Below are 19,315 nucleotides of genomic sequence, written 5' to 3'. Positions count from 1 at the left end.
TGCATAGACATATAGTGAACCGTTTATGAATAATAGACTCATAATACACGCGACAGCGGGTTATGAGTAAATTAGTGTCTCGGGTTAATAATCATAAATCATGTATTTCATAATTAAGGGATTTTGGGTGAGCAATTCTTGCATAGGGGGAAGATAAAATCCTAGGTCCGTTTTTATTGATATTTTCTCGTGTTTATTTGCTTTCATAATTAGTTTAAATATTTAGTTCATTAGATTTGACAACTTTGCGTAGGCTGGATAAAAATCATAGTTGTTAGAATTTGGTACTTAGGATTAGATAATTTGAGTATTCCCTGTGGGATCGACATCCGACTCTCACGAGTCCACTTTTACTACTTGTTTGCGATACGTGCACTTGCGTGTAGGTATTCCACCAAACAATACTTAAAATAGCTTTTTCTTTTTTTTTTCTTTTTCCTTTTTTTTTTCTTTTTCAGGAAACCCAATGCAGCAGCTATGATGAAGAAATATGCATTAGGCCATTTGGAGGTACAGGGGGTAAAGATTTTAGTTACAAGAACAAAAATGCCGCAATTAAGATTGCTATAATCTATAACAATATAGTGCCGTCGAATCCATCACGTTCAAAGGCTACAACGACACTGAGTACTCCAAAACGGTTGTCAGTGTATATCCGTGTGGCGAAGCACGAAATAAGGAAATCTACGATTAGGTGTATATCCTTCGACCCTACATTAAACATCAGGTGAATCTTCTTCTGCTACGTGTTTTTTTTTTTTTGTATTTTTAAAACTCAGCTACAGGTTAGTTTTAAGGGGTTTTTTTTTATAAACCCTCCACACTAAGATTATATAGGTCCTAGTCCAAGTCATAAGTCCTATTTTTCTAATCCCCCTGCTAATATTTTTGGCTAATTTGCCCTTTGCAGCAAAATAGGAAAATTCTCTTTTAAATATAATTATCCAGCAAATCAGTTTAAGGGAGACTGCAAAAACTCACCTCTCGTTTCTTTCAACGCACACAATAGCCCAAATTCTCAGATCGACGAAGAAGTTGTAAATCTGCAAACCGCCATCGAAGGAAAAAATCTGTAAATCTCGTCAATTGAAACATGCAAAAACTCTCCCCCCTTTTCGTTCAACCCAAACTATGTAATCATAGCCACCTATTGTTGAGATCGATAGAGAGTCTGTAGATCTGGAAACCGAGAAGATGGCGCAAAATCGAAAACGTACAGGTAATTTGCTATATATTCCATTTTTTGTATTTTTTTTTAAATCGCGATTCATTGACGAAATACAATGGGTTTTTTTATGAATGAAGTGAAAGACAGAGATTTGGATCCTACGACCCAAGTAATAACTTTGTTTTCTGCAAAGGATTTTTTTTTTGTTTGTTTTTCATTTTGCTGTTTTTATGTTTATTTTGCTGTTTTTATGTGTATTTTGCACTTTGATTCTTCGACCCCAGTTACCATATATGTTTTTATGTGAAAATCATTGGTTTCTTGCTTTTGATTTTGCTGTTTTTTGTTACATATTTTTTTGATGTCGATTACAACATTTTATCGGTTTTTGTTTGGATTTTTTTTTGTTTTTAGCATAGTATATTTTGCACTTTACTGTTTATTTTGGATTTCGCTTATATGATGCGTATTTTTCTTTTATATTATAATTCATTTCGACTTTGTTGTTATCATAGTACAAGTTGCACTTTACTGTAATATTTTGCAGTTTGGTGTCGTAACAAATGGTTTCACCTATCATAACTAAATACTTGTTGAAAATAACGTATTGTCATTGTATCCTTTGCATTTTGCAGTTTGTTGGTGACAATTGCATTTGGATATGGTTATTTGCATACTTTTATTTGGTTGTTGCTGCCACTATTTTGTTGATATGTTGTAGTTTATATTTTTTATGTTGATGTCTGCAACTTGAAGTTTGTTGATGTTGTCCCTTTAGACGGTTTTGATTTTCACTTTTGCAGTTCTGCATATTTTAATTTGCAACTCGTTATTGCAAATTAATATTAGTTTTTTTTTTCTTCTTTAGGAATAACTATGAAAGGTTTCACATATTTTTTTGTTCTCTTTCTAAACTCGTATTAAAGTTAATGTGTGTATGCCTTTTTTTCTTTTGTATTTTGTTGTTTCATAATGTATTGCATATTGCAATAGTAATTTTATTTTTTTGCATCTCGTTGTTGCAACTTCGAACATTGTACTTTTCTATAGGGATTTTATGATGCGTTTTGATATTGTAATATGCATTGATGCAAATTTGTGCATATTATAATTGTAAGATGTTTTGGTTGAACTCGCATTTTACCGTCGCTACAACTATAGGCCAGAAGAAAACAAACAAGAGATTCATTAGAGGTTGATGCTACTGACACGATCATGTTTCTAGAAGATCCCCGATGACGTTTGGAAGTTGTGAATTCAGTCGGACGTCGAGACTATGTCCGTTATGACATCACCCCAACCATAATCAATTATGATAGATTGTAGTTTGTTCATCGACTATATTGCAATAATGCTTGTATCTATTGATTTGTATCTTACAATATTTTGTATTTAATGTAGTGATTTATTCCTAAATAAAAATGGTTTGTTGGTTTGTTATATCATCTTTTATTTCATATTTTATATTTTAAATATATTTTATATTGTTCGTGTAAGAATAAACTTGAACATCTGTTGTTTGAGTGAATTATCATTAGTTACATATTGTGTTGTTGTGAAAAAATATTTGTAAAATAATATTTTTGACACATGGTATGTGGTTCCGTATTATATTTTGTTTTGCTATTTATTTTTGCTATTATAAATTGCAGTTTGTATGTTGTTAATTGTATTTTGCAATTTGTTGTTGTAAAATAGAAAAGAAAAAAAGAAAAAAGAGAGAGAGAGAGAGAGAGAGAGAGAGAGAGAGAGAGAGAGAGAGAGGGGCGTGATTGTGAGGAGAGAGAAAAAAAAATACGTGAAGGAGGAGAGGAAAGAGAGAGAAGTTAAAGGGAGAGAGGTGATTGAGAGGAGAGAGAGGTAGGAGTTAAAGGAGAGAGAACAAAAAAGGAAAAATACGTGGGATTTTAAAGGAGAGGAAAGAGAGAGAAGTTAAAGGGGAGAGTGAAATGTGGGATTTTATTCATGTTTCCCATAACTAACTATCTCAATATAAATAATAATTAAGGATATTAATGTCAATAGAAAAATAATTTAATTTAATTTATATTACATTTATTGGTCAATTGACCTATAGCTATAATCAACTAACAAAATGGACCCCCATCTATATAAGTTCCAAATAAGGGGGTTCCAACTAATTATCCCTAGTTTTAATGGGAGAATATATTATAAAATATGTGTTTTTACGAATAAGTCCATCAATGGGTACTTATTCATAAAGAGATCCACACAATAAACTCATTTACAAAAAAATCCTCACACGGTCCAGATTTTTGTATAAGACTAAAATAGCCCTTCATACTTTAATATGCTCCAATTTCATTATTTATTTTAAATATAACCTTCATTTGACCCCAAATTTCACAACTTATTCAATTTTGACCCAAAACACATTTTTATGGACAAATTCGTTCGCCACCGCCGTTGACCGCCGGTCAACCGCCGTTGACTGCCGGTCTCCGACGTTGACCGCCGATCTCCGGCGTTGACTTCTTTTTTTTTTTCCTCCTTGTTTTTTCGCCACCGGTTTCCGGCTTTGACCGGCGTTGACTTTTTTTTTTCTTTCTTTATTTCTGTAACATCATTTTTTTTCGTTTAAACAGCAATATTGCTGTAATTGACAGTAATATTAACTAAAGTACTGTTAAACACAGTAAAATAAATTATACTATCGTTTAACACAATAATATTGCTATATTAATCTCTAGCACAGTAATATTAACACAACAAAACTCATTATTATTGTGTAATAGAGTAATATTACTATGTTGACCGTTCAACAAATGTAAACATAATAAAAAGCCAAAAGAATTAATATTACTATGAGTGACAGTAATATTACTATAACAAAGTAATATTACCGTCAACCACAACAATATTACAATAATACACAGTAATATTTTCACGTTACTCCGTGAATAACTCAATCAAACAAAAAAACCAAACAAAATAATAATATTGATGTGGTTGACAACAATATTACTATAACTACAGTAATATTTGTTGGGAATCGGACACGTGTACGCAGCGGAAAACAACAATTTTATGCAAATTAAACAAATTTAAAACACATAATCACATGTCCGATAATTGTAAACAATTAATTGCGTACCTTTGCGCTTCTAGCGAAATTAAAAACAACATGCATGCGAATTATTTAATCGACATTAACCCAATTAGCATGCTCACAGTAAATTACGAATTTCATGTAATCACATAACACATATAAATTCATACAATATACTACGATACGAACATGCATATTTAATCTAAATTAAATCATTATCGAACTACCACGGATTTGAAACTTTACCTCTTGAAGCGTGAGGTAGGCGCACGAAAAGAAGCAAGATTGCCACGGAAACAAATTCGTGCAATCCAGGGCAGCAACGGCGAAGCGGCGGCGGCGACGGCGTGAGCAACGGCAGCGCGTGTGGTTCACACATTGTCTTCGGGCGGCGCGTGGAGGCGCGTGCGTCGTTGGCTCGGTTGCTGCTTCTCGATTCTTTGATTCTTCGATCTTCCTCCTCTCGGATTTCACCTCGTATACTTCTATCTACTACAACGTGGCATTAGACACGAAATAGTTAGAATAAAACGGAAGAAACGAAAAGAGAAAAGAACTACCAATAGAATCGGCCAAGGGGTGGCCGCAACTGGCGAGTTGGCGACGGCGGCCACGGTGGTGGCCGCGGGTTGAGGTCGGCCGAGAGAGAGATGAGAGCGGCTAGGGTTTCGTTAGGGTTGTGTGTTTGTGCAAGACCTATAAATCAATTATTTATAGTGTCTTGTATAAAAGCCCTAACGGGGTTAAGTTGGACCGGGCCCAACAACTTAAGCTCGTTAGTTCTTTACTCGCTCGTTTCTCTCAATTCAATGATCGGAAAATTATAACGATTACATTTTCGGAATCATTATAATGTCCTCGTCATTACGAGTGCCAATTCTCAATTTCCAACTTTCTAAAAGTGGAAACCCTAATTCAATGCACTTTCTAAATTTGGAAACTTTCCGATTTAGAAAGTCAGCTAAGATGTTCGCCTACTCTTTTCCTTTTCTTATTCTCATTCATAATTTCAAATTACGAATGTAGGACCCAATCATATTGACTTCCAATCATGCAAAGATTAAACATTTTTATCTTTTGACCGTTTATTCAAAGATCTCATGTGCACGAGCAGTGTGACCCTCGATGGTTCAGGTGTAAGCTAGCCGTGGGCCCACAACCCTTGGTGATCAAAACTCATCCCTTAGAGTTACGATTAAGATGAAGATCGTTTCACCTTAATCACCCAACGAATCAAGATTGGCGTCTAGCAACTACGCGTCATGATTCACTAGATACAAATGAAGTGCTTGCAAGAACCTTTTGATATAGTTAGCGTACAGTACGATCCATTCGATTCATATGTCCCGATTGAACTAAAGGCATTGGTTCATCGATACCTCCTTAGTAGTTCAATGAATGTGCGATCGTTGTTGTAATCGTTACGTGCATGACTTAGAGAATCGAATTCTCTAATCATCACTTAGTCAGCTCTGGCCAGTGACTTAGAGATTACAAACTATGAGAACACACAGGACATCCAAGACTATTCTAGCAATCGAATCCCCGACTACAATGCACAGACCTCCCACTAGATTTCGGACTGCACGAACACTGGCCCTTGGGGTGGTCCTCGGTGGAACTCAGGGACAGGTCACGATACAGCTGGTCCTCTAGTGAAGTCACGGTGATGTCTAGGTCATAAGGAGTAATGGTGTACAACTATACCATAGATATCTCTACTCGATTATTGAGAACCACTTAGAGATTTCTAGGGTGAGGGAGTTCAGTGAACTCGTCAACTTACGAGCACCCACTTATGTATGCCGATATCACAATATTGTTTACTGATGAGATGCAGTACAAATAAACTAAGTGCTAGTCTCTTAATGGGAAAGGTCGATATCCTCATTGCTGGCGTAACCCTTCGACTAAGAACACGTTTAACAGTTATAATACTAAAATAAATATCTCACGATTCAAACGATCAATTACTAGTACTTTTAATAACTGTAAGGACTATATCTATGCTTGTGATAAAGGGACAAATATATAGAATGCCAAGGTGTTTTATCATTAATACGAAAAAGGTTTATTTATTACAATAATAAATGGAAAGACCACAGCACAAGTTGGCTTGTTGGTCACCTACTCTAACAATATTACCGTCAACCACAGTAATATTATTGTGTTTACAGTAATATTACAATAATAGAATGTAATATTATTACGTTACTCCGGGAATAACTCAAACAAAACAAAAAACCCAAAAAAATAATAATATTGATGTGCTTGACAGTAATATCAGTAATATAATTGCGTTGACTTGTTAAGAAATCAAAACTAAATTAAAAAAAATTAACAAAAGAAACTAATAAGAATATTACGTTAATTTACTTTCAACGGCAGAACAATTACATAAATGTATTGTTAACGGCAATACAATTACGTTAATGTACTGTCATTGACAGTATAATTACGTTAATTTACTGTCAGTGACAGCACAATTACGGTCAATATTTAACGGCGGATGTAAAAAAAAATAATAAAAAAAAAAGAAACACTAACAAAAAGTCAACGCCGGAATACGGCGGCAAAAAAAAATTGAAAAAAAAAAGTTTTTGAAGAAAAAAGTCAAAATTGCATTTTTGTGGTCAAAATTGGATATTTGTGGACAAAATTGATTAAATTGGGGTTAAAATTAAGAATTGGGTATAAAGGGTTGGGGTTAATATTGTCATATACATGAATGTTTTCTTTATTTATAATAAACACTAGCATTTTTTTCCCCGTCCGATGCACGGAATATTATTTCAAAAGTGAAAAAAATAATCAATTTAATACATAATAAGAAAATATCGTACACTGACATAGTAAAATTTAATAATGTAGTATTATTCATATTTTATATAGCATTGATTTTTTTTAAATCTTACATATTAAGATTTATAATCCAAGTATATAGATTAAGATTTAAAAAATCGTATATCGCATATCTTTATCATTGATTTTTTTTAAATCTTACATATTAAGATTTATAATCCAAGTATATAGATTAAGATTTAAAAAATCGTATATCGCATATCTTTATCGCTTAAGATACAATAATAAATGGAAAGACCACAGCCACAACTTGGCTTGTTGGTCACCTACTCTAACAATATTACCGTCAACCACAGTAATATTATTGTGTTTACAGTAATATTACAATAATAGAATGTAATATTATTACGTTACTCCGGGAATAACTCAAACAAAACAAAAAACCCAAAAAAATAATAATATTGATGTGCTTGACAGTAATATCAGTAATATAATTGCGTTGACTTGTTAAGAAATCAAAACTAAATTAAAAAAAAAAAATAACAAAAGAAACTTATAAGAATATTACGTTAATTTACTGTCAACGGCAGAACAATTTCATAAATGTATTGTTAACGGCAGTACAATTACGTTAATGTACTGTCATTGACAGTATAATTACGTTAATTTACTGTCAGTGACAGCACAATTACGGTCAATATTTAACGGCGGATGTAAAAAAAATAATAAAAAAAAAAGAAACACTAACAAAAAGTCAACGCCGGAATACGGCGGCAAAAAAAATTGAAAAAAAAAGTTTTTGAAGAAAAAAAGTCAAAATTGCATTTTTGTGGTCAAAATTGGATATTTGTGGACAAAATTGATTAAATTGGGGTTAAAATTAAGAATTGGGTATAAAGGGTTGGGGGTAATATTGTCATATACATGAATGTTTTCTTTATTTATAATAAACACTAGCATTTTTTTCCCCGTCCGATGCACGGAATATTATTTCAAAAGTGAAAAAATAATCAATTTAATACATAATAAGAAAATATCGTACACTGACATAGTAAAATTTAATAATGTAGTATTATTCATATTTTATATAACATTGATTTTTTTTAAATCTTACATATTAAGATTTATAATCCAAGTATATAGATTAAGATTTAAAAAATCGTATATCGCATATCTTTATCATTGATTTTTTTCAATCTTACATATTAAGATTTATAATCCAAGTATATAGATTAAGATTTAAAAAATCGTATACCGCATATCTTTATCGCTTAAGATTTGAGAATATATTGATGAAAAATCGGAGATTGATAATTGTTAAAATTATAGTTATAAATTAGTAGACAAAAAATATTAAAAATAAATAATTACAGAAATATCATTAGGGTTTTTTAGGGTTGCACAGCGTTTCTTTCTTTTATATATAAGATTAAAGGGATGGACTTGTTGGTGGAAGAGATATAGGCCCTAAACCTAGAATAATAAAGATTCTTGGTTAGAGACCTATGCACAAAAACCCCTATAAAATACAAAAAATAACACATGGCAGCAGAAGACCCACACGGTATTTTTCACCGAGTGGAGGGTCGAAGAAGTCCCGCCTCCCCCTAGCATTAACGGCCCTCCGTGGATTTTTTAATGCAATGACTGATAATTATTGTAATATGTGATGCAGCTAAATATCGATTTCCCTTCCGATTTCTTAACTGGCGTGAGCGGGACTTATGCTCCTGCTGATCATTATGCTTACGATACAACTTACATCGGAGATCTACAAGTTATAAAATATAATCCATCAAATTTTACACAAAAAACAGGGAATATGGGCCTTTCGGTTCTGCTACTGGATCCTCGTTTTCGTTCCGCCAGAAAAGTAACTTGATTTACTGGATTTCATGGGAAATGGGATCGATGTTTACGCTCACTTGGAATTTATATCAAACCCCTTTCATCCATTTTTGTGTCGATTCCTAAGGAGGAACATTCGGAGCACATCATGGTCAGCTCTTCTATTTATTTAATTATTATCACAATGGTGTTTGCAAAAACTTTAGAAATAGATTCTGAGTTTTTTTTTGCTCGTTTTTAGGTGTTTGCAAAAGTAGCTTTTACTTTTACACCTTTTAAAATAAGTTGTTTCAAGCTATCTAAACTTGCATTTTTTTTTTCAGTTGATTTTTCCTCGTATTTGTACAACGCTGCCAAAACATTTTGATACGATCTCTTGAGTATCATAAGATTTCTTTACTAAACGTAAGAAAACTCTTCTTTATTATTTCTCTTCATTATAAAACCCTAGCACAAGACGACTATTTAAAGATAATAAAACCCTAGAATCTTAATCTCACTAGGAAAGATAATTACCTATACTAATAAAATAGTAAATAATCCTCCTAACTCTAAACTAACACACGGCTATATTCAATATAAATATACTATACTAATTAATTAATAATAAAATACTAACTAACTAATATTTAAACAATATATTTAATAATAATTCGTATCAAACCACCTCTCTTGAAATGAACCTTGTCCTCAATGTTCTGCCCAATAATCGTCTCTCTTTTCTGTGTTTGCATCTATGCTTGACGCCATCGAATTGCTTTCCGATTGAATCCGAAAAACATGATGAAAAATCGAGGTCTTTTCCAAATATGAGTCCATCTACCCGAACGTAATTTCTCAATCTCTTGGTAGATAAATCAACCTTCTCAATTGCCTTTTCAAGTTTCGTCTCCCTTACAATCACCGTAACTTTTTCTTCGACCGTCTTTATAGAATCAGGCTCATTCACAATCACAAGTACTTCTTCGTTTCCTTTCTCCTGGAAGTCGTGGCATCCGTCCACTATATTTTTTAATTCTTTGTCCTCCTCGCTACTTAACTTCTCGTGTTCATTCCAAATTATCACACTTAAGACGAGTGATTCTTCAATCTCCTCACTGGTTAATTTCTCGTCTTCATCCCAAATTACTTCAACTGAATCCGATAATTCATCCTTCGGCGATCTCACAAAAAATTGGGACTCTTAGAAAAAATATTGGTCGTCCTCTTCCTCTCCCTCCGAGGATAGGCTCGGCAACGGCGGTGATGATGGCGGCGGTGGCATTGGCGGTGATGGGCGGCGGTCCCTTCGGCTTTTGTGTTGGTGTTGACGTCGCCTGTGACTTTGTTCGAGCAATTTCTGATAATCAATTCGTAATCTCTCTACGGATTTCTCCAATCGCTCTAACCGTCTTGTTTCTGACATCATGATTTTCACAAAGTTTTGATGTGATCTTTAACTTTGCTCCAGCTTAGCTTTGATATAATCGCTGCTTCACTAGCGAAGCGTTGGTGTTATCGCAACGTCGCTCTGATACCAATTGATACGATATCTTGAGTATCATAAGATTTCTTTACTAAACGTAAGAAAACTCTTCTTTATTATTTATCTTCATTATAAAACCCTAGCACAAGACGTCTATTTACAGATAATAAAACCCTAGAATCCTAATCTCACTAGAAAAGATAATTATCTATACTAATAAAATACTAAATAATCCTCCTAATCCTCCTAACTCTAAACTAACACACGGCTATATTCAATATAAATATACTATACTAATTAATTAATAATGAAATACTAACTAACTAATATTTAAATAATATATTAAATAATAATTCGTATCACATTTAGAAATAAATACTTAATATCTTCTTTTTTTTTTTTTGAAAAAATGACTATTATTAGGCATAGGAAGCCACTTCAAAAGGAAGAGTATCACCCGCAACATAGACCAAATCGGCCATTTGAGCAAGTGCATGGGCAAGACAATTGCCTTGTATTTTAATAAAACCAAAAGAACGTAACAGTAAGAAAAATACTTAAGTAAATTAGAGTAGTCTTCAATATAGGCGCCAAAGGAAGAATCAGATGTCTCCTGCCGACGTAAGGCTTCCATTAATTCTAACGAGTCGCCTTCAAGGAATAATGAGTGCCACCCTTTAATTTTTGCTTTGGTAAGTGCATAGAGAGCTGCGTGGGCTTCGCCTTCCACGACGGTAGGGCGGCCCGAGAATTTGCCAATACTCCACCAGATACACTTTCCGTTAGAATCTCTTGCCACCATAGCCGTTCTGTAGAAGTCCTTACCCGTTGGAAAAGCGACGTCGAAATTGACTTTCACGACACCTTGGTTCGGGGGAGTCCATGCCGTTATGTGAGGTTGCTGTTTTAATGGGGTATGAATCAGCTGGGCTTGCTGATACGCCAAGATATATGCCGATGCCCATGATGGTAAATCAACATGTTGGATACCCCTCTCCCCGTGCTCTTCTTTGTTTCGGCTCTCCCACGCTTTCCAAATCACCACTGTCGCCAAGAGAAATAGGTCCTTAGTCAGTCTCTTATCCAAAAATTCCAACCAGTCCCACATGTTTGGAAATTCACCCAAGCTATCCAAGTTGAAGGGATGGCCTCTCCAAACACAAGAAATGCCGCTGCAGTTTTGGAAAATATGGACCGTTGTTTCGATTTTATCCCTGCAAAAGTTACAGAAGGGAGAATAGATAATGTTGCGACGGAAAAGCTCAACGTTGTTCGGTAAAATGCATGTACAAGCTCTCCACAAGAAGATACGATTTTTTGGCGGAATCTGAAGCTTCCATATAAACTTCCAGTTTCTAGCACAACCTCCATTTGACGAATCTTGTTTTTCATCCCTCATTAAAATGTTGTGATAGCAGGACTTAACAGAGAAGCGTCCATCCTTCGTAAGACTCCAAATAAGTCTATCCTTAGCATGACTACAACCAATTGGAACAGACAAAATATGTTGAATATCAGTCGGCCAAAATGATTCTTTAATAAGTGACACATTCCAGGACCGAGTTGAAGGGATTATGAGATCGCACACTTTGTCGGGAAAGCTTGTGTGTACAGGTCTCTTCGTGATGATTCTACCTCCAGCCTCAGGCAACCACGGATCATACCGTATTGAGGTTGTACTTCCATCGCCAATTCTAACCTTAGCACCCATAGATAAAAATGAACGAGCCTTTAAAATACCCCGCCAGGTTGCAGAGGGTCGTGATCCTAAACTTGCAGACCATATATCCCCATTCGGAAAGTATCGCGCTTTAAGGATTCGAGATAAAATGAGGTTGGGTTGAGTCCAAATCCGCCACGCCTGTTTCGCCAAAAGTGCCAAATTAAAAGTCCGCAGGTCTCTAAAGCCAAGACCTCCATATTCCTTTTCCATACACAATTTTCGCCATGCCAACCATGCAAGGTATCTATTTTTTCCATTACCCCACAAGAATTTTCGAATAACTGATTCGAGCTCTGTAATAAGATTTTGGGGAAGCAAGAAACAACTCATTATATAAGCCGGTATCGCCTGGAGCACCCACCGCCTTGATCATCACCTCTTTACCCGCCTTTGATAAATTTCTCTCGTTCCATCCTTTGATCTAGGCCCACATTCTCTCTCGTAGGTAGCTAAACATCTCTTTTTTCATCATTCCCAAAGAAACCGGCATACCAAGATACTTGTCGTGGCTATCTACCACTCGAAAACCGAGAATTTGGGAAATAGTATCCCGGGTTGTCGCGGGCGTAGATGGACTAAAAGTCATTGCGGACATATCGAGGTTTATCTCTTGCCCCGAGGCCACCGCGTATTTCTGTAAAATGTTCTTCAGAGTTAACGCATTGGTTTCATCTGCTTTGCAAAAGAATAAAGTATCATCTGCAAAACAAAGATTAGATATTATAGGCGCAGATGGGGCCACCCGTACTCCATGCAGATTTCCGGCAGCTTCTTCTTTGCGAGACATAGCAATGAGGGCTTCTGTACAGCAGATAAACAAATATGGAGATATGGGGTCGCCTTGGCGGAGCCCTCTTGTGGGTTTGAGAAACCCGAACTGAGATTCATTAAACAAGAAGGAGTAAGAAACCGAAGTGACACATAACATGATCAGATCAATAAAAGAAGCAGGAAAACCCAAACGACATAAAATTTTCCTCAAAAAGAGCCATTCAACCCGATCGTATGCTTTACTAATATCCAATTTAATAGCCATAAAATTCGCCTTTTTATTAGGACTAGATTAAATGAAATGATTAACTTCGAAGGCTACTAAGATATTATCATTAATAAGACGTTTAGGGACAAAAGTTGATTGGGTTGGAGAAATAATGTCATTCAACACTAATTTAAGCCGATTAGTGATAACTTTGGACCCAAATTTATATATAACGTTACACAGACTAATGGGCCTATATCCACTGATACGTTCAGGGGTTTTCACTTTTGGAATGAGGACAATGAAAGTGAAATTAAGAGAAAAGGGAAGGTTTTTATTGTTAAGAAAATATAGGACGCATTTTATGACATCTGAGCCCAGTATATTCCAATATTTTGTATAAAAAACAACAGGTAAACCATCCGGGCCAGGGAATTTAAGAGGTGCCATTTGAAAAATAGCATGGGTTACCTCGTCTGCCGTAAAGGGAAGGGAAAGAATTTGTTTTGCCGCTCCTGTAATCCTTGGCTCAATCGCCTCTAGCATCTCATTGATCGCAGCCTCTCTCGGATTGTTTGAACTAAATATTTTCTCAAAATAATTCGAGATAACATATTCGATATCCTCCCTACTTTCACGCCAATGGCCGCTGTTGTCTCTCAGTTTATTAACCCAGTTCGTCTTCTTCCGAATTGTTTCCTTTGCGTGGAAAAATTTGGTATTACGATCTCCCTCTTGCATCCATTGAACTTTACTCCGTTGCCGCCAATATAAGTCCCATTCATCATACAATTGTTCCAATTCTGATTGGAGAGATGTTTTTTCAGCCTTACTCGCCTCGATTTGTACACCTATCTGCATGAAGTCGTTTGTGTATTCTTTCAATACGGGATTTAGGTTGCTTGACCACCGCTCTACTCCAATTTATCAACGCAACTGTGCAAACGTCCTTCTTTTGCATAATATCTGCCATAGGATCCCCATTTATACCCCCGATCCAACTTTTCTTAATAACTTCCTCACAGTCATCACGTTAAATCCACGTCGCTTCAAAACGAAATGGTTGTTTTCTCCTATACGAGAGTGCCGTGAAAACGGCTTTTAGGTACATAATAATAGGCTTGTGGTCAGATCCAGGATAGTCAAGGTGTTGCACCTGCGCTGAGGGGAACAAGTCAGACCATAATCTATTTGCACAAACACGGTCAAGGCGGCATCTCACTGTATTCGGATCTTTACGGTTATTCGACCAGGTGAACAGAAAACCCGAGAAACCAAGATCTGAGAGGTTGCAGTCTTCCAAGGCTTCACGAAAGTTTGAAATATGACTAGGCAATTTAGGATTTCCACCTTCTTTCTCGGAGTTGAAAAGAATCTCACTAAAGTCTCCACCTACAACTCAAGCCTTGTTATCCTGATGCTTCTGAGGATTTCCCACGATCGGTATCGATTTCCTTGGTCCGCGAAACCATATAACCCAGTGGCCCTCCAATTTTCCGTTCCATTACCTCCCTGGACATCCACGTCAATGTGATTGCTTGACAAACTCCTCAAGTCGACCACCAACTCTCTCTGCCAGAGCATAGCAAGCCCACCCGACTTTCCAATTTTATCTACACTGACTCCATGCATATTCCATCTTTGTTTCAATCTCTCAACTAGTTGTGATGTTGCCCGTGTTTCCGAGAGAAACACCAATGAGGGGTTATATTTTCGGAGCATGTCTCCGAGCACATGAATTGTCAAGGGAACCCCTAACCCTTGACGATTCCAGTATAAGCAACTCATTGAAGTCGGCGGGACTGCCCAGCAGTCTCCGCCATTGACATAAGATCCTCGTCCCTCAAACACGGTTGTTTTCGTTTCCCGTCTGGTGGAATAATATTGTATATCATTGCTTCGGCTTTCTTCTTCTTTCGGCTATTGCTTGTGATAGAAATTTTCTTTCGAGTTGCCTTGGTAAGAGCAGCGTTAGCATGCAACTGTATGACATTATCAATCAAGGTGATCTCCTCTTCTGATTCTCGAGTATCGTTCTCTTTATCCAGCTGAAAACCTTGTCCCCTATCTTGCCTCGTACGGGCAGATAAATCGAAGACCTGCCTTCCCCGCATGCTAGATTCAGGAGAAATAGAAGCACTCGGTGTGTTTCCTGGTGCAACAGCAATCAAGGGGGGTCTGGGCTTGTCAACATCTCTGTTATTCGAGACACGCATCCATGTTCCGTAAGGTAGGTCCTCCCCCGGATCCACAAAGTTATCCTCGTAGCGCATAGAGCAACGTTGTTCCCCATGCCCGATAATCCCACATAGAAAGAAAAAGTTTGGTAGTCGTGTTGGGGATCGTGCATGTATACGCAGCGGAATTTAAAAATTTAAGATCGAACTAGTTTCGATTACATGCATAAACTAATCACATAGTCAACGTACCTTAATGCTTTGGCCATACACATGGTAATTATCAATTTAATTAAAAAAATGTAAAATCGAAAAATATGAAACATGCTTGTTCATCATATTACAAAATCGAAACACGTAATCACATGTTACTCATGCTCGTAAATTAAAAAAACATACAAACATGTTCGAATCTAATTGCGAAAGTTCCGATTTAATTACCTCTTGTAGCGTGAGATTTCGACGAATCGAAATCCAAACTCAAACACGTACAAGCTGCAAATTACCACTCCTCGGGGCTGCAACTCACGGCTGGAGCAAACTGATCCAACAGACGGCGGACGGCGGCGCGTGGCAAAGTTAGCGGCGGCGGCGCGTGGACGGTGCAGCGGCGGCGTGGCAATTCCGTCGGGGCAGCAGCTCCTCTCCAATTAGGTTTCACCTCGAATAAACCGATATCCCCCTATTGTAGTACTAGATACAAAGGGGTTAGATAACAAGGGAAATACGATAGAGAAAGGAGAGGAAAAATCGGCGTTTTCCGGCGGCGGACGGCACCGGTGCGGCGGAGCAGCAGCGGCTGAGAGGCTGGACGGCTAAGGTTTTGGTGTGTAAAAATATGATCTCAAACTCTTGTTTGAGGTCTATTTATACTTAGGGTTCTCAACCCTTGTGGGCTTAAGTCATTGGGCTTGACCCACTGATGCATTAAGTCCATTCCCTCGTCGGCCTCGTTTCTAACAAACAATCGTTCACAAAATTATAACGAAATTATATTTGTGACGAGCTTAAAGTCCTCGTCGATACGAGTGCCTCTTCGAAATTTTCAATTTCCAAAATTGGAAACTTCCACTTCAGTGGATCTGCTAAATCGGGAAACTTCCCAATTTAGAAAGTCCACTAAATTTCGCATGTCTCTCTTTCTCTACGTTCATTCCGACTCGTAATCCACAATCACGAATCTTGGACTCAATCATATTGACCTCCAACTTTGCAAAGATTAACATATTAACCTATGCTCATTGTTATCAAGGATCCGTGTTACACGAGAAGTGTGACCCTCAATGGTTCAGGTGTATGCTAGCCGTGGGCTCACAACTCTTTGTGATTCGAACAACACATTGTTCTTATATGAACTCCTCCCAAGAGTCCTGATTAGAGTAAAACTCATTTTACTTAATCGCCGATCAAATCGGTGCCCAACGAATCAAGATTGGCGTCTAGAAACTACGCATCATGATTCCCTAGATACAAGTGAAGTGCCTGCAAGAACCTTATGATATAGTTAGCGTACAGTACGATCCCTTCGCAGCATATGTCCCGATTGAACTAGAGGCATTGGTTCACCGAGACCTCTTATAAAGTTCAATAACCGTGCGAACGTTCTAGGTATTATAAATCCGTTCGTGTGCGACTTAGGGAAACACATTTCCCTAATCACCCCACTATCAACTCTGGCCAGAGATTCCTTGGATTATAAACCGTCAGAACACACTGGACATCCATGACTACTCAAGCGCTCGAATCCCCTACTACAATGCACAGACTTCACACTAGATTTCGGATTGCACGAACGTTGGCCCTTGGAGTGGTCCGTTGTGGGACTCAGGGACAGGTCACGATACAATCAGTCCTCTAGTGAAGTCACGGTGATGTCTGGGTCTTAAGGACTAATGGTGTACAACTATATCTTAGAAACCTATTACTCGATGAATGAGAACCACTTACAGATTTCTAGGGCGAGGGAGTTCAGTGAACTCATCTAGTATGAGCACCCACTCAAGTATGCCGATATCACAACACCGAGGACTGATGAGACGCAGTACACATACACTAAGTGCTAGTCTCAAAAGGGAAAGGCCGGTATCCTTATTATTGGCGTAACCCATCGACTAGGAACAAGGTTTAACAGTTACATTACATTGCTGAGTTATCTCACGATTCTACTAGATCAACTCACAGTAATAGAGTAACTCGTTAGGACTATATCTATGCTACTTGCATGGGATAACATATATAGAATGCCAAATGAAATGTTTTATCATTACGAACGAAAAACGATTGTTTTATTACAAGATAAAAGGAAAGACCACAGCCACAAGTTGGCTTGTTGGTCACCTACTCCAACAAGTCGCTCATACGTGAACGCCACCGAGATTCAAGTTCCGTCTGTAGCATCAAGAAACAATCCTCGTTTTAGACATCGGGTCACATCAAGTCAAACCTTCACCCTTATAAACTGAGCAACATCACTTTGTTTCTGGTTCAGAACCTCAAGGAACTCTCCAATCCGGTTCGCAATCTGCTGAATAATTCCCAATGATCGTTGTTTAATAGGAAGGTGATGGAATCTCATTATGATGGACATTAGGTTGAATTCCAGCCGATTCGAATCATCTTCGGCGTGAAGATCGCGGAAGAGCAGCGCATTCTTATCCAAGAGCCACGGATTACCTTCCTTAGCGTGTTTGAGATCCAAGGGGTGGTTGAAAGTGATGATGAACTTATTAACCCCCAATAGATTGGAAATCACATCCTTTCACAGGCTGCAGGAGACATAATACGTTTGCCCTGATTGTGTGGGATGAATTTTCTCTGTTAGTTACCACTCTACCAATCAGGCGGTGCCCTCCGGCCAAAACCCTAACTTCGTGTAGATTGGTCTCCACAACAACGCCTTCTTCCTCCTCCGTGGTAAGAGTGAACTGTCTTGCCATAGATGCTACAAGGCCATCCATGATCAAAGACAGAGAGAGGTGGATTGACGAGAGCAAAGAGCAAGGATTACAGTTGCGCCGCCACAAATCGAAGAGCTAGAGAAAAGAAGAAATAATAAAATAAGAAAATAAGGAAACTAGGTTAAGTCGGCAGACGACTAGAGAAACAAAACAGAAAACCCTAAAACAAACAAAGATTATGGACAACAAAAATTAGAAAGCAATACTAACACACGATCACGATGTCCGGGCATGAACAGGAAATGGAACACAAACACAAAATCAACCACCCAACCAATGGAGGAAAAAGATTTGTGAACAAATAAGAAAAGCCTCTCAGATGAGAGAAGATGCGCCTCTCACATGATGAGAGAATTTTAAATTTCTGAAATAAATACTTAATATCAACTTAACTCATAATTTGTAACTTCTGCTTTTGAATGAACTTTTGCAAACACCACCTACACATACTTCATTGGATGAAATAAGAAACAAATTGTATATAGGTGCGTCACTATTCCTTTTCTTTTATCTTTTTAACGATTTATCTATTTATAGTATATGTATTTTGCATTTTTTTGTTTTAAAAATTGAAATAGTATTAAAAACTCATATTTCTAAAACTAAAACCAACTATGTTATAATAAATTGGTATAATCAAATTAATTATATCTGTTTTAAATAACAGCAAAGTAATAATATTTGTGAATCAAATCGCTGAAAACCTCGTAACGTATTTTTGTCATTTCACATTGCTTAAAGGTATTTGGGTCGGTGTCGTAGATTTTTTTCTCTTTTTTTGATAAGGTGGGTAGTTGTTTAATGTTGTATATTTAACTAGGGGTAGTTTTGCCATTTCGTTTAACTCAACATGCTTATCTCGTTCACGGGGCGGTGTGCTATATAAAATGTAATATAGGGGGTAATCAGTAATTCTCTTTTAACACAAGGGCTTATTCAGCAGTTAGGCAATACACATGGGGTTTGTGCTTATTTAACTCAAATATATATAATATGCAACACAACATCACTAAATTAAGTCATGTTTTAATTGTTTGAAGATTCAACCGAACAATGTGATGATTAACAAGAGCCTACTGCTCCGAAATCCCGGGCCGTGGGGCAGCACAAACGGGAGGTTGTTCGA

General features: G+C 37.0%; 1 protein-coding gene across 1 annotated transcript; it reads right to left on the bottom strand.

Annotated features, from left to right (window-relative positions):
* Nucleotides 1-977: 977 nt before the first annotated feature.
* LOC148766398 (uncharacterized) lies at nt 978-14,687 on the bottom strand. Its single transcript, XM_088827270.1, has 7 exons — nt 14,564-14,687; nt 14,212-14,447; nt 13,527-13,910; nt 12,569-12,953; nt 10,811-12,369; nt 9,712-10,041; nt 978-1,043 (listed from the first exon to the last, which is right to left on the bottom strand). Exons 1-7 carry the CDS (start codon nt 14,685-14,687, stop codon nt 978-980), a joined length of 3,084 nt encoding a protein of 1,027 aa, XP_088683396.1.
* Nucleotides 14,688-19,315: the final 4,628 nt, after the last annotated feature.

Source organism: Erythranthe guttata, chromosome 12 (assembly GCF_056151865.1).
Source record: "Erythranthe guttata isolate IM_541 chromosome 12, IM_541, whole genome shotgun sequence".
Taxonomy (NCBI): domain Eukaryota; kingdom Viridiplantae; phylum Streptophyta; class Magnoliopsida; order Lamiales; family Phrymaceae; genus Erythranthe; species Erythranthe guttata.
The sequence above is the reverse complement of the archived record's forward strand: the minus strand, read 5'-3'. Positions and strand labels throughout refer to the sequence as shown.